Here is a 26,342-nt window from a genome sequence, read left to right as displayed (position 1 = left end):
CACTGTACAATCATGGCTGGCTAATGCGCCACTCTCCCCAGTGTCACCGCATCAGCCAGAGTAACTGTACAGTGCTCTGTTGTTGGTGGTAGTGTGCTTTTTTATGCCACGCTGTTAGGAGTACCCTTTACTAGACTGGGGTCAGGGTGGGAAATTAGCACAAGTTGCCATCCAAACACTGGTTTATTTTGGTTGCGGCTGTCTACTCTATCAGCCACATTGACATGTTTACAACCATTGTTCAGAGGTTGAATAGTTTTTTTTTTTGTTTTTTTTTTTTTGTTTGTGTCTTTTATAAATTGCTAACAAGCGAAAAAGTTATTTTCCCACCCTGTTTGGGGGTCGTATACTGCTGGTTGCTCGTTCATATTGGGTGCTGGTTCTGATTCTGGGAGGTTGCCAGAACTGGGTAGGCTAGGTTTACATTCAGCTGGTCGTTGTGTTGGACCAAGGAGACGTTTTTGTAGTGGAGGACCAGGTCTTTGAGGGAGGAGTATAGGTTGTAGGGCTCGGCAAATCCATAACCTGTGGACGTCTTGTAGATAACACAATGTTTCGTGTCACCCTCCACACTAGAAACAGGGAGAGAAAAATATATTTTCATATTTGAAAGTGTTCTAGCACCAGCAAAAAGTGGTCCTAACTAGTTATGCATTAGTAATCTATTCTTTATGCATTGTTAAACTGGGGGGGGGCACAAAACACAAAAAACAGCAGGTACATTGGAAGTGGGAAAAACAAAAAAACAAAAAAATAAACACTCACACTACAGAACAGGCAAAGGAGCCCTTCTGTGATTGGCTTTCACGTATGAGGAAGGTCCCGTCACATTTGCCTCTGAGCATCTCCTCAGCTTGGGTGCGTTTGATGTCGCCTACATACCAGGTGCACTCATCATGGTGAGGTGAGCCCTCATCTTCCTCCACCAGCGAGTATGAGCTGGAAACACAGAGACAGAGCAGCCCTCAATGAAAGTCACATTTGTGACAAAGTTAGAGGATAAAAAAATGTACATAAAAAACATTAAACCATAAGTGGCAGCTATAATACATCACACACTTACTCATCAGCGTCATTCTTAATGCCGAGCCATTCATTGATCTTCTTCTGCTTTGTCCCCTTTTGTGTCAACCATCTGCAAAGCCACAACAGCATGGATTACACTCTGAAAACGTGCCTAATATGTGAATAAGATTATTTTTAATGCTGGATGCGTGTGTGTGTGTGTTAACGTGTGTATGTTTAAGTCCTTGAGCTCTCAAACACTGTGGAAAAGCTCAGATCCTAGATTTTCCTTACATTAGGTACTGGTCTCGAATCTTGCGGAGTTGCATGAGATCGGGCTTGAGGCTGTTCATCTTCTTGTCAATCTCTCGGTTATCAGACACCTGCTGCCTCAGATCCTGCTCCAGCTTACGCTTGCTGTCATGGATTTCCGTCACCCGAGACTTCAGACGCTCGGAGTTACTCTGGATCCTAATTTGGGAGGATGGTAAAATTCAGTGAGACATTTTGATTAGCAAGTCTTTTTACATATTATTTTACTTGGTAGAGCAGCACAGCGATGACTCGATTCAGTTTAGTTTTGAGTTAGTAATTCTACAGAATGCCTCAATCTTTCACCTCAAATAAATGATCTTGTTTGAGTTTTTACTCTGCAGTTAAATTAAGCTAGGATTAAAGGGTGCAAGGCATCATGGGCATTTGCAGTCTCTGAAGTAATGCTCATTTAGACAAGTGTTCTTAACACAATATTGTCAGTATTACTTTTGGATCTCCTTCTCGTTGCCTTCTCGTTGGAACCTCTCCAGTGACTCCCTACTGTAACGCTCCTGAGTCTCACACTGCTCCTCAAAGATCTTGATGGTCTCACTGAAGGCCTCAATGGCCGTGCGCTTCATCTGCAGCTCCTACAAGAGAAAAGGAGAGAGGGAGGAAGAGAGGGACATAAACATCACCCATTTGGTATTTGAGTGTTTTACAATTAACCTGTAGCTCCTAACTCACAGAGGGGTGCAGTCCAAACACGTCCTTCCTTTGCCTCTAACAACACCATAATTGAGAATGTGATTGTTTGAGATACCAACTGCAAATGTAGCAACGAGAATAGAATTAAATAGAATAGAATACAAGTGCAAAAATATTTTACTTTAGGTGTTGTATACCAGCTACTCTATGAGCTGGTGTGAGAGCGAAAGTGTTTGAATACACACCATTATCTTGTCAATATGTGCTTGAGTATTTTATTTCCAGCTCAAATCACATAAAAAACAAACCCTGATGACAAGAAAAAAAAATAGATACTTGGCGTGTACTAATACCTATTAATTGTTTTTACTTTGGTAATTAACTGATTTCTGAAATCTACTGTATAATAATGTAATCTCATATGTAATGTGTGTGCAGAATAAGTCAAGTCAAGTCAAAATTATTTGTATAGCCTAACATCACAAATTACAAATTTGCCTCAAGGGGCTTTACAGCAACACAAGATCCTGTCCTTAGACCCTCGCATCGGATAAGGAACAACTCCCTAAAAAAAAAAAACCCTTTAACGGGGAGAAAAACATAGGAAGAAACCTCAGGGAGAGCAACAGAGGAGGGATCTCTCCCCAAGATAGACAACGTGCAATGGATGTTGTGTTTACACAATTTACAGAATACAACATTGAATGAGGATAACAGAATTATAATGGAATTATAAAATTCATGAAGAATAAGAATATAAAAGGGATGTAAACAGACTTCAAATTCTGTTTGTGTGTGTAAAAGAGAATATGTGTTTACATTTGATGGTGTAGTGTGTTTGCATGGCTACACATTGTCCAAATGTGTTGAAACCAGATACCTGTGAGGTGCGTGTGTACTCCTCGTACAGGCAGTCATACTCGCGACTCTTCTCCTGGTACTGCTCATGGTAGACCTTCAGCTGCTCTCCGACCTCCTCTATACTATTCTCCTTCACCAGCTGTGTGAGCCAAAAGTGAGATCCATGCAACGATCAATCAATTTAACAGTGAATATGTAGCACGCACTATCTTGCAGTTTCCTATATGTACAAACATAACATTTTGTACAAGCCAAATTAAAGTAAAACAGAATAAAATGAGTCAATACATATGATGAAGCTGGAGGCCTCATCTGGTAGGTAAATAGAGAAAGGGCTAAAAGCTACAACACCGCAGTTTAAATTTTCACTTGCATTTGCCGCCACAAACTGTCCAAGAGGTACAGTATATGACCAGTCAAAATGAGGAACTCCATTGGGGAGAAAAAAAAAAGGTGACCAGGCTAACTTTCACTTGCCTAATGATAACCGCATTACATAAAATGACCTGTTGGGAAAGCTCCATGGACTAAACAGCATTTCATTAAGATTAGCTTTAAAAAAAAAAGAAGAAAAGAAAACAAAGAGCAGGGACTACCAGTACCAAACCTTTTTTTGGTGTTGGGAGTCTTAATGACTCTTCCTGTAGAGTTATGTTTGCTAACAACTGAATAACTTCACAGGAGGTAAATATCTATCAAGTATCAATACGTCCACAAACACCGATATACTGGTAGAGTACGTGTGTGCGGTTTGGCTTGTATATGCAGTCACAGACCTGTTGGTATTTGGAGATGGGGAAGAGAAGTTTGGTGTCCAGCTTAGCATTGTACTGGGCGAGGGATTCATGACGGTAATGATTGATGAGTTCCACGACAGACAGAAAGGTAAGAGGCTCTGAGAAGCCATAGCTCCCCTCCCGATGGTAGATCTTAATCAGTTTGTTATTCCCGCCTTTCCTGCAGGGGGCAGACAAGGGGGAGATGTTAAAATGAACAATGACAGAAAAGTTGGAAGGAAAAAAATTTTTTATTTTTATTTTTTGGTCTTTCATATGCATGCCCCTTGCCCAGTTAACTTTTAAAACTGGTTCAAATGTGATTAGAATTGCAGTTCATGTAACTTCTCTTCATGAGCCTTAAGTGGTCTTTTCCTCTCTCTTATCATTAATCTTCTTGTAATTTTGTAGGTGCAAAATAGTCCAGGTCTTCATCAGCAAAGTTAAAAGCAGGAGTGTTGCTGACCTGAGGGTGAGGGTGTACTCTCCCTCTAGTTTACTTGAGGCATCTCGCACCAAGAAGGTTCCGTCAGGAGTGTCTCGCATCTTCTCATTCACCTCCTCTCTGCAAGCACAGGAGCACATTTACACACCATTACCGTTACAGTTACATCAATGAACTGGCCCAGTGGAGGAATGAAAAAGTTCTAATCTTTGACCCTAAAATTCTAATCTTTGATCATCTAATTGTAACTACTACTACTTTCGGCTGCTCCCGTTAGGGGTCGCCACAGCGGATCCAAGAGACAAAAACCATGTCAGAGACTACAATGGAGCTATTGCCCTGGTAAAAAAAACCCCAAAAAAACCCCAACTTTTTTTTACAGTCAAATGATCAAAAATCAGAGGACATAAAACTGTTGGTGTGGAACAAGTGTCGAACTGAGCACTCTGTTACTAATTTATGTTTCCCAGCATGTCTTGAAGATCGGATTGAGCTGTCAGTACAACATGGAGCCAAGTCAGCTGTTTATGATAGAAAGCAACTGAACTGTGGGAGACTGATAAACTGAACAATCCAAACTTAATCCCAGCCATCACTATGCTTTCTAACCATATATGAGGGGTCCATTAACTCATAATTATTTTGATAACGGCTAATACTGGGTTTTGACTGTGGCACAATTATATTTTTATGTCTTTTGTGCACAATGCATTCCATTTTCAAGAAGCAAAACAACTAAAGAAATAACTTTTACTTATTCATTTTTTTTAACTGTGCTTACTTTGACCAAATTAATGGACTCTGTGAGCAGCCAGATCGCGTGTATGTAATTTACCTCGAGATCTCCCCCCAATACCACTCAGCATCATTCAGCAGGCTGCACAGATCTGTTATGGGGGATGGCATAGTTTTTGACTTCACCGGTTTGGCTGGGAGAGCTGTGTTCGCATGCACGCGCGCGCACACGCACGCACGCACGCACGCACGCACGCACACACACACACACACACACACACACACACAACTTGCTGTAAAAATTTCTGAAAGGAATGATTCCACACAATAGCAATAAAAACAATATTAACTTTCGACTTTTGAAAAAGTGCAAACAAAATACACAGGTCTACAGAGCAAAGTCCAGGCCTGAATACAGTGTAGAGAGTTAGGGGTCATCTACTGGAAACAGATGTAGAAAGGGTTTACATAAACGACATGTTTTGCATTCCAACCATGATTTCTTTGTACTTTAGGAGTAATACAACTGAAGTCATACAACTATTCAATTTTTATAATGTACCTGGAGGACTGAGGTCATGCTCTACAGTTCTCTCTATAAGCAGCCTCTCCAGTGCTAGGGCAGGAAAATCCTCATCCATCGACAATCTGCCAATGAACCAATACAACAATCAATCAATTAATTTATCAATACATCAGTCGATACATTAGTCTATCAAGTTGGCGTTTCCAAGAATGGACAAACACAGAACAGACAATACAAGAGAACAGCTGATGGTCCTACATTGACACTTTAGATAGTTCACACACTGTAGTTGCCAGATCGTTCATAAATCTTTTTGAGACACCCAAGATTTTGCAAAGATAAATTAGTTAGTAGTAGACTTTAGATGCCATATAAACAAAATAACACACGTTTCCCCAAATTCATATGGAAAGGCCAAAGTGCAATCTGGTCGACTTGAGTCGTTTGTTGTCTCCAACTCACCCAGGGACAGATGAGCCAGTTTGAATCAGCAGTGGTCCAAAGATTTGTCCCAGCGTGTGTGTGTCAAGGCCATTGTGTGCCTGCGCCTGGGATACCTTGGCCAGGTGTGTAAGGAGGTACTGCAGGGTGAGACGGTTGTGTAGAGGAACAAAGGTAGAACTCTCCAGAACCAGGCTCACCTCTCTGCCCCAGTTACCTGCTACAGCACCATCTGAGAGAGAGGTGGGATGTTATGTTACTGAAAAAAATAATCAAAATAACACCTAATTCACTGTAAACAGAAGCATTTGTTTTAACCTATTCTTGCGATACCAAACAATCAGAGATCTCCGCATACCAATGTCTGGGGACTTCTTAATGCATGATAGTTGCTACAACGGCAGCGAGAACGGCTACTAACAAACCTACGGTAACTGTTCCACCCCCTCTGCTGAGCCAGGGAGGGCTACAGACTACCACATGCCTCTTCCTATACATGTGGAGTCGGCAGTAGCTTCTTTTCACCTGACAGTGAGGAGTTTCGCCAGGGGGACGTAGCACATGGGAGGATCATATTATTCCCCCCAGTTCCCCCTCCACCCCGAACAGGCGCCCTGACCGACCAGAGGAGGGGCTGGTGCAGCGACCAGGACACATACCCACAACCAGCTTCCCACCCACAGACACGGCCAAGTATGTCTGTAGGGACGCCTGACCAAGCCAGAGGTAACGCGGGGATTCGAACCGGCAATCCCTGTGTTGATATGCAATGAAAGAGACCGCCACACCACCTGGATGCCCCTGCTTTGGAAATCTTACCGGAAATGATGCTCTCCCCCCATCCTCCTCCCTAGTGAAACAAACTGGGGATAGAGCGAATGACTTTGTAGCACAGAGAGAGCTTTTTAAAACATTGAAAATGGATGTCCTGAGCAACGTTGTGTTTGTTTTTAACCGATGAATATATTTTGCCACATACGCGACAAACATCAACAAACTTTGAAGGCGTTTTCTTCGGTGACTGTGGCCGAACCATCCTATAATTCATGCGTTGCTGGTACGACAGTGCTTAAAAGCACATGACTTCTGCATGTCACCGCCCCAATATGAAGGGCCACCCTAAAGACCTGGGATTAGTTCTGCAATGCAAGGGTATTTTTGTTGTTGTTTCCACTCAGTTTTATCAAAGAAAACTGGGAGATTGTCCTCAGTCTCTAGCTGAGCGAAGCATTTAGAGACTGACTTGAGTCTAGTTTTAACCAAACCAGAGAAAGAGATGTGGAATATACCACATCAAGACAATTCACTGTTTTTTGCAAGCCCCAACTTCCTCTTAATTGTTGACTATGTTCAAAAAGGTTTAAAGACTCGGGTCTGTGGTGGTGTAGCGGTCTAAGCATCGGCTTTGTGTCGATGCAGTTGCCCACTGGGGACCGGGGTTCACGCCCCGGTCTCGTCAGATCTGACCATGGCCAGACTCGATGAAGCAGCAATAATTGGCGACGCTGTCTTCAGGAGGGGGGCGGAGTCGGCTTGTGTTCATCACATGAATGCGTCTGTATGTGTGTCGGAAAAAGCAGTGGTTTGGCCTGGATTCGCCTTGTCACGAAACTGCGGAGGCGTCTCCTTCGAGACTGCTGGCTGGAGAGATGCAGTTGGCGAATGCATGCAGTACGAGGGTGGGTGTTTGAGCTAAAATAGGGATCGATTGGCCACTAAATTGGGAGAAAAAAGGGAAAAATCAGAATTACATTTATTTAAAAAAAAAAGGTTTAAAGACTCTATTGCTTCTGGGAATTACTATAAAAGCAGTCACTTGTATTCAAGGTCGCTATATGGGAAGGTCACTATATGGGAATCATAGCTGTCAAAGACTATCGTAAATTGCATAAAACTTCTCTTCATTGCTCTCAGTTGATTGTTGGAGCTCAGTGTCACAGAAAGTAGTGTGTTTGCTCAGCATTGATTGGTGCATTGCTGTATCAGACATTATTTTACAAGTGGTGGTAGGTTCATGGTCAAGTTGCTTAATTCAAAAAGGCCCACCAATAAAATCACTTGAAAACACTCTTTGGAGACATTGGGATCTTTTTCAGGCCAATTTACTCAATATTAACAGTAGAGCTGTGCTTTAGTATGAATTGTAGGTATCTCTGTAAAAGGTCTGGTAATATTTGAAATGAAACCAAGCTGTCTTTGTACTGAATGTATAATCCAAGTGTCAGTGCTCAGGAAAATCAACTGCAGCATTTCTAAGATGCCTTGGTGAGGTCATCCTTTCTTTACACTTGGGTCTGTTCTCTCTCCTATGATGCACCGCCTGACTCGGTCAGCATACAGTCAATGGTTTAGCTCATTTTAGGCTTTGAGGAATAATTTTTACAAAAATATGACACACTGAAGCCATGGCGAGTGTCGTTACACTTAAACACATCAGCAACACACTGTTCATTTTATAGCCAATGGTACTCTATTAACATCATAGTGATGTCGAGGGGTCGGGACACTTTAAGCAGTTTGTGATAATTCAAATTTTAGCTGGGATTGGTAAATTGTGTTTACATCAGACACAGGTAGTATGAGACTACGTGAACAGTAAGAGAGGTGCTGCACTGTCTCTAATACAAAAGCAGAGCAATAATAAGTAATAACATTTTGGTTTTCCTGTCTTTGTTAAACGACACAAAAAGAAAGTGGAAAGGGGGCATCTGGGTGGCGTGGCGGTCTATTCTGTTGCCTACCAACATGGGGATCGGCGATTTGCATCCCCGTGTTACCTCCGGCTTGGTCGGGCGTTCCTCCAGACACAATTGGCCGTGCCCTGGTCGCTGCACTAGCACCTCCTCTGGTCGGTCAGGGCGCCTGTTTGGGCGGGGGAGGGGGAACTGGGGGGGAATGGTTTGATCCTCCCACACGCTACGTCCCTCTGGCGAAACTCCTCACTGGCAGGTGAAAAGAAGCGGCTGGCGACTCCACATGTATCGGAGGAGGCATGTGGTAGTCTGCAGCCCTCCCCAGATCGGCAGAGGGGGTGGAGCAGCGACCGAGACGACTCGGAGGAGTGCGGTAATTGGCCGGATACAACTGGGGGAAAAAAAAGGGGGGGGGGAAACAACAACAAAAGAAAACAAAGTGGAAAAACTGCCTTAATTCTACTGTAGTCACCATTCTTACTGCCACTTATTGGTGAGGCCTACCTGCCGACTGTTGTAGCATCTGCTGTTGCAGTGTGACTGCAGCCTGTAGGTCTGGGTAGGTACAGGCAGGAATGACAGGTGATGGGAGATCTTTTAGGTAGTTTATGACACACTCTGACAGGAAACCCACGTCGCTCTGACATAGCTCACTCTCTAGAAACGAACAGACACACGTACGTATATTTGTGAATCATTCAAGACAAGGAATATTAAATAGCACTCAATCAATCAGTCAATCATAACGAAAGATGGAAAGATGCCTGGTCTTGTTGACCATGCTGGACTTTATTAGGAGTTGAGCAGTCTATTAGGCTTTATGGAGCGATGTGTAATTCTACTTGAATCTTGCCGTCATTTTTCAGCAATGTGAATAACCATCAAATTAAAGTAAGTAAGGAAAACAGATTTATATAGAAAGGTACTGGATACAGAATACACATGCCAGCATCTGCTATTTTCAAATGCCTTCAGTAGATATTGTTTGCTATGATTGCTGCATAGTTTGCAGAGTACTGCAAATGAGAACCAAGACTTTTGGGGAGCAGGCTGTCAAATAACAGCAGAAACAAATCAATAAGCCTGGATCCTGTATCTCTGAATGCACAAATCTGGGTAATGATGGTGGTGGGGTTTATCCTGTGATCCCTGCTGATAATTACTAATAATATCACGGTTCAGAAAAGCTGGAGGGGGGCGGGGGTATTTATCAAATATTTATTTTGAGTTTAAAGACCTAGGCCTGGAACCAGAGGGTTATTTGTTATTTCTCTGGGCCACTTAGGAAAAAGTGGGCAAGGAAAGTAGATGAGTGATATTTTCAGGACAGGAGAATATATGCCTTTGAGCATCGTGCCTGACTTAACTGAATGGGCTTAGTGGCCAACAGGGGAGAACTGGTACTTAAGCTGGGCATTTGGTAAGTTTGAAACGTACACACTGCAGCTGTATGAATGTGACACAAGGTGTGAGCTAAATATCCTGGAATAAAGGATGACAGAAATAATTGTCAAACCTTGAGATTAACCAATAATGCTCTGGGACAGGAAATAGTTTGTAATTGAAAACACAAAAGCATCACCACACATGTGCTATAGGAAAAAATAATAGCCATATTGAAAATATAGAGCATTTACAAAGTCACTAACATATGCTAACTCACCAGCACACAGGCTGTACAACTGGCTGTCTGGGGATGAGGTGCTGGCTGACCTGTAGAGTGTTTTAAAGTCCAAACCTGAGCGACACAAAGAATAAAGTAGAGTCATATAATGATTAATATAGTACAGCAAAAGAAGAAAATTGAAATGGTTTAAAGCACAAAACCCTCACTCAAGCAGAGCAGAGGAGATTAGAATAGAGCAGATTAGGGTAGGGACAGAACAGAATAATTTCTATTGGAGAGGGAAGGATATTTATTTTCAAATGAGCAGCAGCATATTAACCAATGGAAATATCATATTCACAAGATGAAATATGCACAAACACAAAGCCCTGTACCACTATTAATAACAGCTCTTTCCAACAAAGATGGGCCTTCTGTCATGCATGGCAACCTTGCTTGGGCTACATAACTTACTATAACATGACAGGCATTGTACAGAGAGAAAGGAAGGTATAATACTTGTGTAAAGGTAGATACAAGACACAGATGTGGGCCCACGCATGTGTCAACACCCAAGTTGCTCGGGGATAAGCATGAGCCAGTTGTCTTGATTTCAATATTAGTGTGAGACTTGTGAAAATATAGACACAATGAAAACTCCCTCAGTCTAAAGGCGAAGGGTTGGCAGGTGAGCTGGTGGTTAAAGAGACTTTCCCCTCTACATATTCATCTTGATCAGTGTCCATTGAATGCCACAAATCATAACAATGATGGATCAAAAACCATGAGGTGGTCATGCCTACTACTGCTGGGTCAGTTCCTGACTGGGAAGTAACCTCTAGGTTCCTTCACCCAGGTCTACATTTTATTTTATTTTATTTTTTTGTGTCCCAGGGTCGAAAAACTTTACAAACCATGGGTCTAGACTCCAGACAGCTTGTAACTTGGGGGCTGGTCTCCTCACAGGTAGTTGTGAAATACACACCGTGAGGTCAGAGTATGTTCGCTGTTTAATAGGCATGTATGTTGTCAAGTACGCAATATGGAGCAGCTTTATCTTGGCTAGTTCAGTGGGTTGGGTTGGGTTGGGTTGGTGGTTGGGAATATATATATATATATTATATATTTTTTTTAATAGCTCAAAGTTGTTAAATGACAGAACAAGCTTGTTTCGTGCTCAATGCACTGAGAACAATACTCAGCCAGACCGATAATCCATTGAGCACGATAATCAGCCAGACCGATATCGGTTGATCTATATACACACACACACACACACACACACACACACACACACACACACACACACACACACAGACACACACACACACACAGACACACACACACACAGAGGGTTGGGAGGGTTACTTTATAAGTGTATTCTGTAATAACTACAAATTACCCATTGAAAAATGGATTCAGTAACTTACTCTCAGTATCACAACATTAAACTAATGTAAATGTAATGTGGTTACTTTCAGTTACTTTTGGATTACCTCAATGCCAAATATGAAAAAAAGACAAAAGAAAAGATATCAATGACATGACTTTTAATTGAGTGCATTTTGTAAGACAACCAATGTTACCTTAGAGAGGACAATGAGAATACCAAGCTTTTAAGCGTCGAAACATGTAACAAAAAGGAAAACAGACAATGCTGTTTTAGTTTAATACATAGATTAAAGGCACCCACACCCACCCTCTCTTTTAGGCCTGCGACATGAATAAACAGTATCCACAGTGTTCATAAAAGAAATCCAGGTGGTAGGTCTATGGATTCCACATTAAAGTATAGGTTATGTCTGTATGTGTAACACATTGTCCCACACAAACACACTATTTGTCTCACATTTGGTTTGATGCCATCTGGTCACCCTACATGCAAGTCAGTGTAAAATAAGGTGCCACAGAGACAAATCTGGGCAGCTTGTCAGTAGGGTTTCCTCCTTTGGCTCAGAAAAATAAGGGACACTTAACCCTATCCAAACTTGTCTCCCACGACCCCTACCCAGGCCCCATGACCCCCACCTCAATGGAATTAAAAATTATTATTTTTTTTTTTTAATGAATAACAATTTCCCTGATTCTATGGATAAACACACAGTGTGGTATCAGTTCAGAATGTGCCAGGCTTGAAAGGTTCATGTAAAGGGAAATATACAGTAGGCGAGACACCTGCTGACAGTAAGTAGACCCATCAGAGTAATATATCTCTAGAAAACAGACATGTTTCAGTTAAGTGCTTTATTGGCAAACAAAAGCAACATACAAAATAAATTCAATGAACATAACAATGTACTACTGTACAAATGTACATTGTAGTCTTTTTTGTGCCTTAACAATATTATATTATTTGATTTAATAATAAATGTTCAATGTTAGGACTTAGGCCATGTGCTGCTGGTACCCTCGGGAAACTGCTCTGGTAAACCACTGCAAATTTCAGGTGACCGGAGAAGGCAAAAATTATGGAGCCACTGCATGCGTATTTCTCCCTTCTCCGGCTGTGACAATACGGAACAAATCACACTCCGTATCGGTTCAGCAAGGATCACATCATTTCCTTCTAAAATAAAGGACGATTTATGGGACGGGTGGCAATATAAACAAGCACGAAACCATCCAGACCCACCGTGTACCTGCCAAGTGTGAAGTTGATCAGATGAACGGTTGCTGAGAAACCCGAAGGACAGACAGACAGAGACTACTTCCATTTTTGTTAGATTATTATTATTCCGAAGAATTTTGAAATTTATGTAGTTAATCTATCCAAGACTAACAAGCGCCCGTCTTACTATGTGTCTTTCTCAGGTTGTCTATGAGTGAGTGAGTGACCACAATTTGCGACACATAGCCAGCGTTGGCAGTTGTGTGGTAGCGTGGGAAATCATTTTACTTTATTTTATTTTTTTAAATGTAATCCTCAAAAATAATAACCGTTTTTAAAAACTATCATTAATCTGACTGTCTTTTTTTCTGTAACTGTACTGGAATAGAGTTACATTTTTTTGTATCCCGATAATGTATTCTGTTACTCCCCAAGCCTATCTATCTATCTCTCTCTCTCTCTCTCTCTCTCTCTCTCTCTCTCTCTCTCTCTCTCTCTCTCTCTCTCTCTCTCTCTCTCTCTCTCTCTCTCTCTCTCTCTCTCTCTCTCTCTCTCTCTCTCTCTCTCTCTCTCACTCTCTCTCTCTCTCTCTCTCTCTCTCTCTCTCTCTCTCTCTCTCTCTCTCTCTCTCTCTCTCTATATATATATATATATATACACACGTCTCTCTCTCTCTATATATATATATATATATAAAATCCAGTGAGTCAAGTAAATTCTTTATGAGACAGTACAAGCCTGTTTCATGCCATAAGCAATCATCAGCTGTCAATACACACACACACACACACACACACACACACACACACACACACACACACACACACACACACACACACACACACACACACACACTATATATTATGCATGGCTGTGTTTGTGTGTGTGAGAGGGCTAAAGAGAGAAGTGTAGAAGTATAAACTGTAAATGGAGTTCTCCTGAGGAACACTTGTTAATAATGTTAAGTTCTCGGCAGAGCCATGACCAGTGAGAACAATACTATTGTACACTAACCTAAATATGCAAGCCCTTCTCTCCATTTTTCGGTCTACATGTATGATGAAGTACACGTGCCTGATTTAGTATAAATTCCTACATACGTACCTATCCTTGTGCAAGTGCACGTGAGTGTGAGAAAACAAGGAGGGTCAGAGAGACACAGTCACACAAGAAACAGACACACAAGAGTGAAAGAAAGTTGGCCAGCTGATAGGGCTATACCTCTCTTCTCTATCTCCTGGATCAGGCTGACGAGAGCTGGGGGGGCCGTCTCCGGTGGTGTGAACTGCTCGCTCAGGTCCGGCACAGAAACAGCTGAAACAACAACACAAATCACCGTTACACTTCTGGCACACAGCCGTGCACAGGCTTACAGGGGTGCCGCACCACTGATAGGGGCACAGTTAACTGGGAGCCACTCCAGATATATAGTCTGTATCATGTTTTAAATACCTAGAAAATAAATGTGGTAGGGGTCACTATCCATTTTGCAAGACACACACCTGTTACAGGGGAAGAACACAGCAAAAAGACATGGAAAAATATAGTAAAGCCTAAGATATTGTGTTGTGTCAGTTCCCCTTTGTGTTTTTAAAGACAAAAAAGGCTGAAAAAGATTAGACTCTGGCAAATCTTTAAAACTGCTTCCATCCTAACACTACACTAAAAAAATAGGAAACCCATCAACTGATGCATTTTATTGTGGTAATCCACCTCAGTGTAGCATAGGTGACGAGAAGTGTGACACTGAAAGGAACAAGAACTGTGGAAAAAAACAGAACTTCAGTCAGAACAACAGAGGAGGGTAAAAAAGCAAAACCAAAAATCTGAAAAAAAAAAAAAGGATCCAGCACTGTGAGCAAAAAAACTTTATCTACTTCACAGTTCCCCATGGACTAAATCAAACATCAGAGAAAAACAGAAAGCTGGGGGGGGCGAGATCCCATTTCCCTCTCTCCCCTCCCTCTCTTTTCCCCCTTTTCTTTTCACCCCTCTCTCTTTCTCTCCTCCCTACTGGTCCGGCCTGCTCGGCGCTTCGCCTCGGCTCTTTGCATGAGTGGAGCACAATAAAGGATTTAATCAAAACTCCTGAACAAGCAAAAGCACCATGGCAGTGTGCCAAAGCCAGGCCAGGCCGGGCCGGGGCAGGCCAGGCAGCACCTCCTGTTTGGCCCCAGCGCGGGGCTGGGAGCTGAAGGGGGCTGGGAGCAGGGAGGGCCGTGGCCTGGCCGGGCTGGGGCTTGGCAGTAGGCTTCTGCTCCTGGCACAGCTCAGCTAAACCACTGCTGATTATTAATTTGGGGAGTTCAGACAAGAAACACAGCGTCAGCACATTCCACCACCCCCCTCCCCCACCCCCTCCTCTCTCTCTTTCTCACTCGCTCTTGGTTCTTGCTTTTTCTCTGAATTGCTCCATCTCCCACTCCCTCCCTCTCACTCACTCTAACTCTGTATCTTTCCCTCTCTCTCTCTTTCTCTCTCTGTCCTTTGCTCCCTTGCATTCCTTCTCTTGCTTTCTCTGCCCGTCTCTCTTTTTTTCCTCTCCCATTTATTTTCTGTGTCCTTTGCTCCCCTGCATTCGTTTTTATGTTTTTTCTTTCTTTCACTCTCTAACTCTCTCCATGCCTACCAGTTAAACATGAAATCTCACTCTCTCTCTCACTCTCTTGCTCATCCCCCTGGCCATTTTGGCCCCTCCCCCTTCTCCTATCTCAATCTCTCCCTTGGGTGTGCAGTGCAGTTCACATACACATACAGGCATGTACACGATCGCAGTCTAAAACCACAGGCAGTAGAGTTTGAACATTTCCCTGCAATCACTATATGCACTGATATGAAAATGCTATAAAGGAGAGATTTGTCTAACTTCATCTTATCATGTTACTGTTTTCATTTTCAACATTTTGATTTCTTACAAGGAAATCCTTGTGACGATGAACACAGCATGTCTAATGAAGACTGGATTGTCATGATTACAGATAACGCGGCATAGACGGGTGTGCATAAAACAAAAGTTATTGCTTCAGAGAACACAATATAATTCTTATTTGGTCCAGCTGAGCCAGAGGCAGCCGTCATGGAACTCATACAAAGCTACGGTTGGGTGGGCCAAAGCCAATGAAAATGTGAAATTATACGAAACAGAGAAATAAGCAAAATAATAGGCTATAAAATCACCAAACAAATGTATTTTGGTGGTTTAGTAGATGTGTGTGTGTGTGTGTGTGTGTGTGTGTGTGTGTGTGTGTGTGTGTGTGTGTGTGGTTGCAATTGTCTCAAGGGGAAAGAAATTTGTCTCACACACAAACACATACACTCAGTCATTTCTCTTTTGTTTCCAAAAAAGAAAAATAACTTGGGAAAGCTTTGGAAAAGAGTTCATTATTTCTTCTTTTTCTTCGAAAGTAGCAGAGGCCCTGGAGGTTTTTGGAAAGGAGAGGGGAGAGAGAGAGGGGAGAGAGAGAGAGAGGGGGGAGAGAGAGGTGGAGAGAGAGAGAGGCAGAGAGAGAAGGAGATAGAGAGCAAGAGAGAGCGAGAGAGCGAGAGGTAACAGCATTCATCATTAGTCAATTAGAACCACCTCCTTGGCAGTATGCATGCTGGCAGAAAGTTTTATGACTTGACATGCCCTGGGACCCAACCACTGAGAGAAAGACAGATGAGGGGAAAGAAAAAAAAAAGAATTTAAAAGATAGAGAGAAAAGTTGAAAGAGAGTAGTCTTTCACTCGCATTTTGAAAACTGAGTCCTGGTACACTTGAGGTCCTATATGAGGGCCTTATCTATGTTTTCAAAGAGATTTGAAGAAAAATGTTCAGATGGGCTTTTTAATAACCCCCGAGAAAAGCCTTGATTAAGTAATTGTAGAAAACAGGCCAGACTGAGCCATCTGCAGCAACACTGGTAAAACGCCCGCAATGTGATGTGTGTTCAGACCGTTTCAGGATCAACAGTCAGATGAATGCTGCAGATCCAGTCCTTGCAGGTTTGGATCGGCTAACTCAATCATATCAGCTATCAGCCTGGTAAACGTAGATTGTATGAGAAAAAACTATGATGAGCAAAATATTTGCTTCTGTATGTACTTTTCATTATGCAAGATGTCTCCACCCCTCCGCATTCTCTCTCTACTGCACCAGTTCAGAAGTAAAGTTATTCTATCCGCAGAATTAGGAATTACAAAATTGTCAAACTAATTCTCTGTAAGTACCAGACTTCTAAGTGTTCACATTACATCCAAATATAGATTTGATTAGTTTAAACTGAATTAAACCAGACTACACTAGATGAGAATAGAATGCATACTGTAAATTTTACATTAATTTCAATGCGCTGCACAGAACTTCATTTATCTAAAACTCCCTGCTGTTATCATAAAAAAAATAGCTCTCTCACCCTGTAACTGCACCCTTTAAGCCATACATTGTGATTTGCCTTAGCCAAAAGTCACATGTGAGACATGATAGGAAATCTAAACAACTCCCCCAAAGCCAAACTGGATCCAGGGGCCCTTACAGTGGATCCAGCAGCATTTCTCTGTTATTTTATACAATGCAAGCTTACGTTTTCTGTTAATGCAGGAGCCATTACACTTGTTGCAGACCCACAATGATCTAAAATTGAGGCTCCATGTGTTTATACTTGCTACAACTCCATAAGGTTCATTTTCTGACACGCCACACCAATGGGGCACATAAACATTAAAGTTACTGTGATCCCCAGGCAGTTTCTCATGGGCTCTTCCAAGATTTACTTTTATCAAAAGGTGGCAAGCTTGCATCTCTGAGAAGGTCTCATAAGCCGTTTTATATCTTGCATGCTTTATCTAGGTTCAGCTAGCTGGACAACAAGGTGCTAGCATGGGAAATTTAAAGCAAGGCAAATGAACCTGAAAGAGACGTGGAGAGGCTTTCCCACAGTGCAACACAACCAGGTATTAGACATGTTAGGCTGCCTGCAGATAATTACGCATTGGTGGCTGTTGTGCAAAGAACTTGGCTTGCCTTGCCAGCAAGCCTGTGAACACAATGGCTGCCAGTCAATACGGCACCTTTTTTGCTTTGCAAACATGTTTTTTAGCCCTTACAAACCAGCCAAATTTCATTTTCAGAACAAGTATACTGCCAGCTTCACTCCCCTTGGAGGATACATGATATATTTCCAGTTTTATGGCTTCATGTGCTCATGGCAAACTGACAATGCAGACAGGCCAAATATGGGGTTCCACTGAACTTTTAAACCTTATTAAATAGGGATTTGGGATCTGAAGAGTCTCTACTTTGGGGGGCTGGGCATACAGGAAAATGTTTGAGATGTTGTGTTTGAATAACATGTGCTTAACAATGGTGAGAGTTTTCACATCATCCCTTTAAGAGTCTAATTCAGTGTCACTAAGCTCAGTTTTGTCGTGACTTAGATACAGGCTGCAGGATTTTAGTGGCATCACTAACCACAGTAAATACTACAGATGTTGCTTGCATGGACCAACTGCAACACTACACTTTAAGCAGGGTGAGAACACAAATTTTTGGATCACTTTTCTTGACGTAACATATATATCTTGACATTACAAAACAGATGAACCACAAAATACTTGTAGGTTGACTAAAAATTTTCCCCAAACGTTTTCTCAAACAATATTTGAATATTACTAAATTTTCCTGACAGGAGTAACAGACTATCCCATATACAGTATTGGATTAATATTTGGTTGGAATAAACTGAAGAGCTCCCTGATCAAATTTCTTTTTTTGGGGGGGGGATCCCCCCTTTTCTCTCCAGTTGTATCCGACCAATTACCCCACTCTTCCGAGTTGCCCCAGTCGCTGTTCCACCCCCTCTGCCAATCCCGGGAGGGCTGCAGACTACCACATGCCTCCTCCGATACATCTGGAGTCGCCAGCCGCTTCTTTTCACCTGCCAGTGAGGAGTTTCACCAGGGGGACGTAGTGCTCGGGAGGACCACACTATTCCCCCTAGTTCCCCCTCCCTCCTGAACAAGCGCCCCAACTGACCAGAGCAGGCACTAGTGCAGCGACCAAGACACACACCCACATCCGGCTTCCCACCCGCAGATGTGGCCAATTGTGTCCTGTAGGACGCCCAACCAAGCCGGAGGTGACATGGGGATTCGAACCGCACTTTCTGTCCCCACTTCCCCCCCCCCACTTTCTCATTTCTTCCCAAAATTCCAACATGAATTTTAGAAGAAAAAAAAAAATATTAAAAAAAATATGATGAAACAAAGTATCAGCCTAAAGAGGTTTTAATCATACTGTTGACTACTTGTATTATTCCAATTGTTCAGCTGTAAGGCTCACGTGTGGTGTGTGCCACCCTTTATGTTGCTGGTCACATTTTATGGCACCATGTGTTCTGTGCATCCAAAGCATGTAGGTTGGCAGGGCATCATTACAGGGCAAACTGATCGCTCCTCTGTCAAAACGTGCTTCAAAGTCACACATGTAGGGTTGTGTCCTTGCAGGACTCTCAATCACAAGGGATATCTATAGAAGACTGGGCCTTGCATTAGAGGACACTAAACAAGAATTAGTTGCTGCCTAACAGTGAAAACAGGTGTCAACTGAAATATGTTTGACATAAATGATATTCTGCCGAAATTCAATTTATGGATGATTCCCATTATAAATATGCTAAGGGAGTGGTTGTATTGCTTGTTATATTTTCAGTTGTATAAACCTTCATCCTAGCATTTAATTACAAGCTTCTCTGTAGAGGACTAAACTAGCAAGTTAGTGAAGGAGTGCGATACTTCCTCTCTCTTGCCCGGAATGCTTTATAAATGGTTTACAAGGGATATGTTGCGAATAAATGAAAAATTCTTATCATCTTGACAATTAGTCCTGGGCATAATGAAATGCCCAGGACTAATTGCTCTGGATGCCAAATGTCAAAACACTTGCTTATTGTCAAATTGTATATTATCAATATATACCTTGGACCTCTTTGCTTTAACACTGTAGTGAGACAAAAAAAAAACCACCTCTTTATTCCAGCAAAACTGTAACATGCTAAATTTACTGAACTCGAAGAGAATAATGCAACAGTATTAACAGAAACCAAATACAGCTGGTTGCTATATTTGCATTTGGCTAGGGTGGCCGAGACTTAAACTGTAGCCCCACATCTCCTGTTCACTCTCTCCAAATCTTTCTCATTTTTTACTCCCCACCCCTCTCCAGCCCCCTCCATGGGTTCTTTGAAAGTGTTTTCCTGGTAAGGAGCAGGGAGTGGAGCAGAGAGAGTGAGAGGAGGCCTCTCCTTTCTGAGAACTGGCCCCGCTACATGGTTTATAGCTGCCCCGAGACAGTATCAGACATGTATGTGAATCAGGGAGGGAGGCAGCAAGAAGGGAGTGAGAGAGAGAGAGAGAGGGGGGGGGGGAGAGCACGAGAGGGAGGGAGAGAGAAGAAACCGAGAGAGGGAGAGAGCAAGTGAGAGAGGGAGGAGTTTGCAAAAATGCCAAGCCATGGTTCACTTCAGCAGGCAGTAAAAGTGAGGCCAGGGAGAGGAAAGCGAGACAGGCAGGGAGGGAGGGGGGAGGGGGAGAGGGACAGATAGACAGACAGACAGACTCCCTGGGTGTGTGGAGTAATTTCTGCTGCGCCACAAGTTAAGGAGCACTTCATCTTGGTGTTGTGTGGATGGGCCTGATTTTAACTCACAACTGGGTCTGATTGTCAAAATATAACTGCTGTTACCAATCCAAGTCACAGCTAAGCCACAAAGCTTGTCACCCAAAACAGTTTTTGCAGCAAACATTACTGTGTTGGATCCAGTGGTGTCTGAAACAACTAGATAATCTCAAAACCTATGAGCCAAGTAGAAATTAGTAGAAATAAATTGAATTTATAAACTGTGATACAGATGGAATTTGAAAAGTTTTGTCATTTTAGACAGAGTAATAAGGAATTCATTTCTTTGCACATGTCACTGAGACTCATACAAAGTCTACATGTAGCATACATGTGTAATATGCTGTATATCAGCAGACGGGGTTAGTTATAGTACTAAGCTCCTCGCTCTGGTTAGAGTTGAGTATAGGGATGCACAGGGAGCCATCAATCTTTACTTGCAGATATTCACACTAAATGCAAGACTGGTGGTCATAATTCAAGATGTCCTGATCCCATCCAAGAAATTGGTATCAGAGCCGATCAAGGCTTATTTTAACTGATCGGTGTCAGCTATATTAAACCCTATCAAATTCTGATCCTTCACTTCCTTTCACTCTGTCGACGCCAGCTGTCATTTATGTGTCGTAAACGCCCCATTGCACTGCATCTAGGTATCGTAAACTGATGTTATCCACAACTTGCAGCAGTGAGGCACGTGTTTTAAAAAGTCAGCAACAAGCGGCTAAAGCTTCCGTGGGGTGGGACTTCTTTACAATGGACAATAAAGGCAATCCAACAACCACTTGTAATGTCTGCAATGCCAGTGTTTCACAAGGCAGTAGTAACTGAGCAACTCTCAACTTTCAACATGACTAAATATGATAAGGCACTTAAAAAGAAATTATTTGAAGGAAAACAAAAAGTTCATAAGTTACTCTTTGGATTGTCCTTTCTTTTTGGTCAGTGTTTTTATATTTGCGAGAGCTATTATATTCAATACTATTTTTATAGTTTGTTGACCACGTTATTTTGGTGTAAAAAAAACTCTATGAAAACCATAAATGGACAACTGTGATACTTTTTTTTCTTTATGCAGAGATATTGATTGTCAAGCATATCTGGATTGGTTTTTACTAACTTTAATTTACTCCAAGTGTGCACTGTGCAGCTGTACAGTGCAGGAAAATATTGATCGGGAATTGGTATCAGTGAATACCAATTTTTTAATCGGGACATGCCTAGTGTCCTTCCTTTTCAATGCAACTTCATAAGCAGAACATTTAGCCATTTGCATCAATTGGCCACCAAGCAATCGGCTGTACTGCACTTTCATGTGCTACTAGTGTAAAATATCTCATTAACTATATTTAAAGAGCAGGATTGTGTTTGCTCACTTAGATGTTATTCGAGGTGAAGACAGAAACTGAACAGACATCTTCTGAATGCTAAATGTTGTGTGTCATAAAATAAATGCACTGAGTTATATTAATAAATCAATATTGAATCTTTTTCAGTCAATGTTACTTTTTTAAAGTTCAGCCTGATGTTAGTGGCAAGGACATTGGAGGATACAAAAATCTAATCCTGGCCAACATCCCTAAACCACGATGCTGTCCTCCAGTTCCTAATGTTACAATCTGTGATTAATAAGTGAGCATTGCTGACAAATGCTTTATTCACACAACCAATAAGATTTTAATTAATTTAAGCAAATGAAGATGATATTTTCGAACTCTGACCCAACCTATTTCTAATCTACGACACAGTTTTGGTGATCGGCCAAACTTTTCCTCAGTTGTCAAACAGCCTCTCCCTACTCTCCTCTCTCCCTGAACTTCACTTTCTACTTCTGCCCTTTTCTATCCAGCTCATGATGATGAACAGGATTCTGCCCCACTGGTTTGTTTCACGGTCTGTAACTGAAGATCCTACAGGCCCCCTCACTTGTCACCAGTGGTGAGAAAGCTAGGTCTTCCCAATCCGGTGCTGAGAAATCCAATTTAATAATGCTACTCAAAGCCGCATGAGTTCTGTGGAAGTACTTCAACCACCTTTTTTGTTGCATCTGAAGACCTCCTACCGAAACTAGTGAGAAATGAACTGAAACTCATGAAATTGAATGAGGCCCACAGTGTGCTTTGTTGTACACGATGAATAGTCAATCGCCATGACCAGAGGTAAAGCAGAGTTCACAGCCTACGTGCTCAGAGTGGTACTCGGCCCATCAGTCATAAAAGAGGCGGGAACTATAGAGGATATGGCTTTTGACAAGGGAGGAATGTTCAGTTTCATCCCTGTACAAATCATATAAGAGGCATGATATATCATTTTTTTATTTATTCATATTGGCCCGAGGAACTTAGAGCTTTGGCTTTCGTACAAGGAAGCAATAAGTTAGATAGTTGAAGCGGAAAGTGAGGGACAGCAAATGAAGAGAAAATGAGGGAAATCTTGGAAGTGTAGAGGAACTTTGGCAACTAATCAAGGTCTTAGTTTAAAGCAGGGCTTGCTTTGGTTGGCTTACCCATGCCAAGCGTGTGTTTGACTTGGAAGCTCATGCTGTTAAAAGAAAACTCTGATCATTATGAATTAATAACAATCATGCCTATGTTCCCAAAGCCATGGCAGTGCAGAGAGGTACAAAAACAGAACGCTTATCTCTTCGAGAAAAATGTAATACTGTGCTTCCTAAGCACTGGATTAATTTTTCCTAATAGATAAAGTTAGGGCTTTTGTTTCAAACCAAAGGCAATAAGCCCACTTGCAAGAACACCTGTATTAGGGAGTTCGTTTAACTTTCAGTATCAAAACTGTTTAAACTCTCTGGTGAGCAGATATGCTTTTATGAAAAGTGAGCACGCGGTGTTACAGTTGGACATAGCACCTGCAGCTCCATGACATTCCCGTTCTCTCACTTTTCCTGTCACAATGCAATAGGGTTGAATGGAGGGTAAAGAGCACACTTGCTGCAGGAGAGGCATGCATTTTTGTGCGGATAAACCCTCTTCAGATGCAATTTGGGTGAAGGAAATATGTTACTGCAAGGTGTATATAATGCATACAGAAAGACAGAATGAACGAGAGACCTGGACAGCAGAGTCCAGTCAGTAAGTGGATTAGCCCTTTATTATTCAGCAGTGAGAATTTGTTTAGCTGTGTTTCCAAAGAGGTAAGGCTTATGACGCATTTTAAGTATAGATTAAGGGGGTCATTCTGCAGTCACTGCCAAATGTGAAAGATCTCCTAAGAAAGCTAACTAGAAGCAGAGCTCAACAAGACCTTCCAAGAGTTGGCAACTGGATGTATATACATTTTCTACACATGCAACAAATCTGCTTCGTCACCCCAAACATATCACCAAAGTGATGTGGTTTTACCCAAAGACGTGTTTTGTTGCATTTGAGAAGTGTTTTTTTGAGATGAGAACATGGATTATACAATATAATAGTAATGTTTATTTCCAAACGAACACTAGTAGTAGTAGCAATATTGTTATTGTTATTATGGAGCTCTTTCAAGAGTTGGAACAATTGCTAAGAGCGGTGCTCATCAATGTCGTTTCTAGTTCTACCAACCAATAAGAATTAAGGAGAGGTGGGAATAGAGAAGAAATGAAAGCAAGGTCTACTTTGTCAAAGCAGAAATGAGAAAAGAAAAACTTAGAAAAATTAATCACTAGTGTTGATAACATAAAATCCATATGTTTGATATTTTATATGCATGCTATCACATTATGAAGCAGGAGTGGTTTTTTTTTTTTGGTCATGAAATTTATCTGATTGCAAGTTAACAACTACTGAGCATCCCCTCGCTGCACTCAACACTTGCTTTTCACACACAGCGATATCCAGGCACTCAAGCACTAGCTTTAATGACGTTTCTTTGAAAAAGGTCTCTGCGGTGGATGTGCAACCTTATTCTATATATGTCTTGATGCATGCTCAATAATCCAGGTAAGGAAATATCAGAAAGTTGAATTAGTTCATCTGGAATACAACGTGTATTGGGAGAAATGTTTCATCATTAATTTAAGTGACTTCTCCGGTCTCAGCTGACTGCAGGTATCCCTACCCTTATGCCACTGTATTGTTTATAAGGGACACTTGGTCAACCTGCAGTCAGTTGAGACTGAAGAGGTAATTTAGATGAGTGATGAAATGTTTCTCCCAATTAATGTTGTGTCCAGATGAACTGATTTAACTTTCTGGTACTTATTCTATATATTCTCAATAGCCATGAGACATAATGGCAATTTTCATTAAATAGTAGCAGAAGTGTTGCAAAATACTTCTGTCAGGAAAATACATATAGGCTGTCCTAAAGTCACTAAAACTTGCTAGATTACATCATCAACGAGAGATAGGGCTACAGTGGAGAGAGAAAAATTAATGAAAAAAATAGCCTTTAAGAAATTAGTCACCATAATGATATATTATCTTTACATATCAACAAGAAATATATTAGGTCAGACATTAATGGGAGGGAGACAAAAGAGACACTAAAATTAACAACAGAACATATTTAAAGAAGCTACAGACACCAGTCTGTCTAGATTATCAAAGTAACATTAAGAAATATGCTGAATTAAATATTTCTTTTCATCTTGCTTTTTCTTAATATTGTTATGATATCCTTTTTTTTTTTAACTAACAGTGGTGTGGATCAGTTGCTCTGTCCACAGCTTGGATTGTGACCCTTCCAGTTAGACTGACCTGTGTGGGCACCGTGGTACCGGAGGAGACTCACAGCTGCCCACCCTCAGCAGACTAGACTGTCATTAACAAAGGTGTGAAGGTGAAATGTAGAACAGGACATTATATGACTCTGCATCACTTTTTTGCTTGATGTATAGACCTCCAAAGCATGGCATATATTTCTTCCCCGAATGAGGGATTCCACATCCAACCCTGTTTCGGTCCCATGTAAAAATTCCACAGCAATATTAATTTTTTTGCTTTTGAAGATTGTTCTCTTATGCATTTCTAGATTGGCTGAGATGGAATATGATCTGTTGAGAAGCTGCATTAAGAAACCGCTAGCAATTGTTAGCTTATCATATGCTATATTTGCCCTCGACGTCCACCTGCAGCATGTGCACAACCCTACTGGTGAGCCCTCTCATAGCCTGGTGCCGTAACACGATGGTTGCAAGCAATATAATTTTTTTTTTTACATTTACAAATGTGTTAAAATATGTAATGACATTGTCATATGTCATTTCTATTGTGTTACTCAGTGTAAAAGCAGAAAAATTGGTGTGAAGTTGAATAAATTATTCTGCTTTCAAGTGAAGCATAATTTAATGTGACATATTACATGGAAAACCAAGTTCACAAAACAAAAAACAAAAAAACAAAAAAAACCCAAATTTAAAAGCTTTGGCTTTTCATTTTCATTGATTTTTCTTATAATGAGAGAGAAACACGTATGCTGACTATAGCCTCCTCTCTAAAAGACAAATTGAATCCCAGAACTAATATTGCAACATCATTGTGTGGGGATGCCAGTGTTGAATACGGAAGATAATTGTGAGATGAGCAACCGCTTTGTTATACAAGTAAAACGGTGCCCTAATTTTGTCGAAGTAAAGTCCCTTACCTTGAGACAGATCTGCTCTGGGGGCTGCAGGGAGGGGTCGATGGGACCTTGGTTGACTTGATGGGAGCACCATCTTAACAGGCCCTACATACTCAACGTATGTCCCTGGAAAGTCCCCTCGCTGCTTGGTTCGCTCGTTGTAACCCAGGAGCCAGCCCAAATGCTCAGGCTGCTCCACACACCCCTCCTGGTAGTTCTCCATGGAGAGCAAAGAGGCCTTGCTGACTGTCAGGAGATCCCCAGGAAGCAGATCCAAGTCCTCTTCTTGGTCCTTGGTGAACACATAGAGGGCACGGTACTGGAAACCCTCGGCCGCCATCTTAAATGGAAGGCAAAAAAACCCAAAACAAAATGTCCACCGAAGCTGGGGTAAGATGGCGGACCGCAGGTTCTAATGCAGTAGCAGGGGAGGGCTGTATAGAAATTCACCCAGAAGACCAAAAAGAGTG

General features: G+C 41.7%; 1 protein-coding gene across 2 annotated transcripts; it reads right to left on the bottom strand.

The window, feature by feature from the left end:
* Positions 1-292: 292 nt before the first annotated feature.
* Positions 293-26,342, bottom strand: pik3r2 (phosphoinositide-3-kinase, regulatory subunit 2 (beta)). 2 transcript variants are annotated; one of them, XM_056292992.1, is made up of 16 exons: positions 25,894-26,342; positions 13,881-13,973; positions 10,095-10,183; positions 8,958-9,100; positions 6,741-6,773; positions 5,774-5,932; positions 5,348-5,433; positions 4,886-4,988; positions 4,072-4,170; positions 3,606-3,786; positions 2,849-2,968; positions 1,768-1,910; positions 1,300-1,476; positions 1,064-1,135; positions 766-939; positions 293-572 (listed from the first exon to the last, which is right to left on the bottom strand). In XM_056292992.1, exons 1-16 carry the CDS (start codon positions 26,210-26,212, stop codon positions 365-367), a joined length of 2,199 nt encoding a protein of 732 aa, XP_056148967.1. In that variant the 5' UTR covers positions 26,213-26,342; the 3' UTR covers positions 293-364. The 2 variants fall into 2 exon arrangements, with proteins under 2 accessions (XP_056148967.1, XP_056148966.1); XM_056292991.1 differs by lacking the exon at positions 6,741-6,773 and having other exon boundaries at positions 5,774-5,984; positions 8,950-9,102; positions 10,109-10,183.

The sequence above is a fragment of the Lampris incognitus genome, chromosome 14, assembly GCF_029633865.1.
Source record: "Lampris incognitus isolate fLamInc1 chromosome 14, fLamInc1.hap2, whole genome shotgun sequence".
NCBI classification, from domain to species: domain Eukaryota; kingdom Metazoa; phylum Chordata; class Actinopteri; order Lampriformes; family Lampridae; genus Lampris; species Lampris incognitus.
The sequence above is the reverse complement of the archived record's forward strand: the minus strand, read 5'-3'. Positions and strand labels throughout refer to the sequence as shown.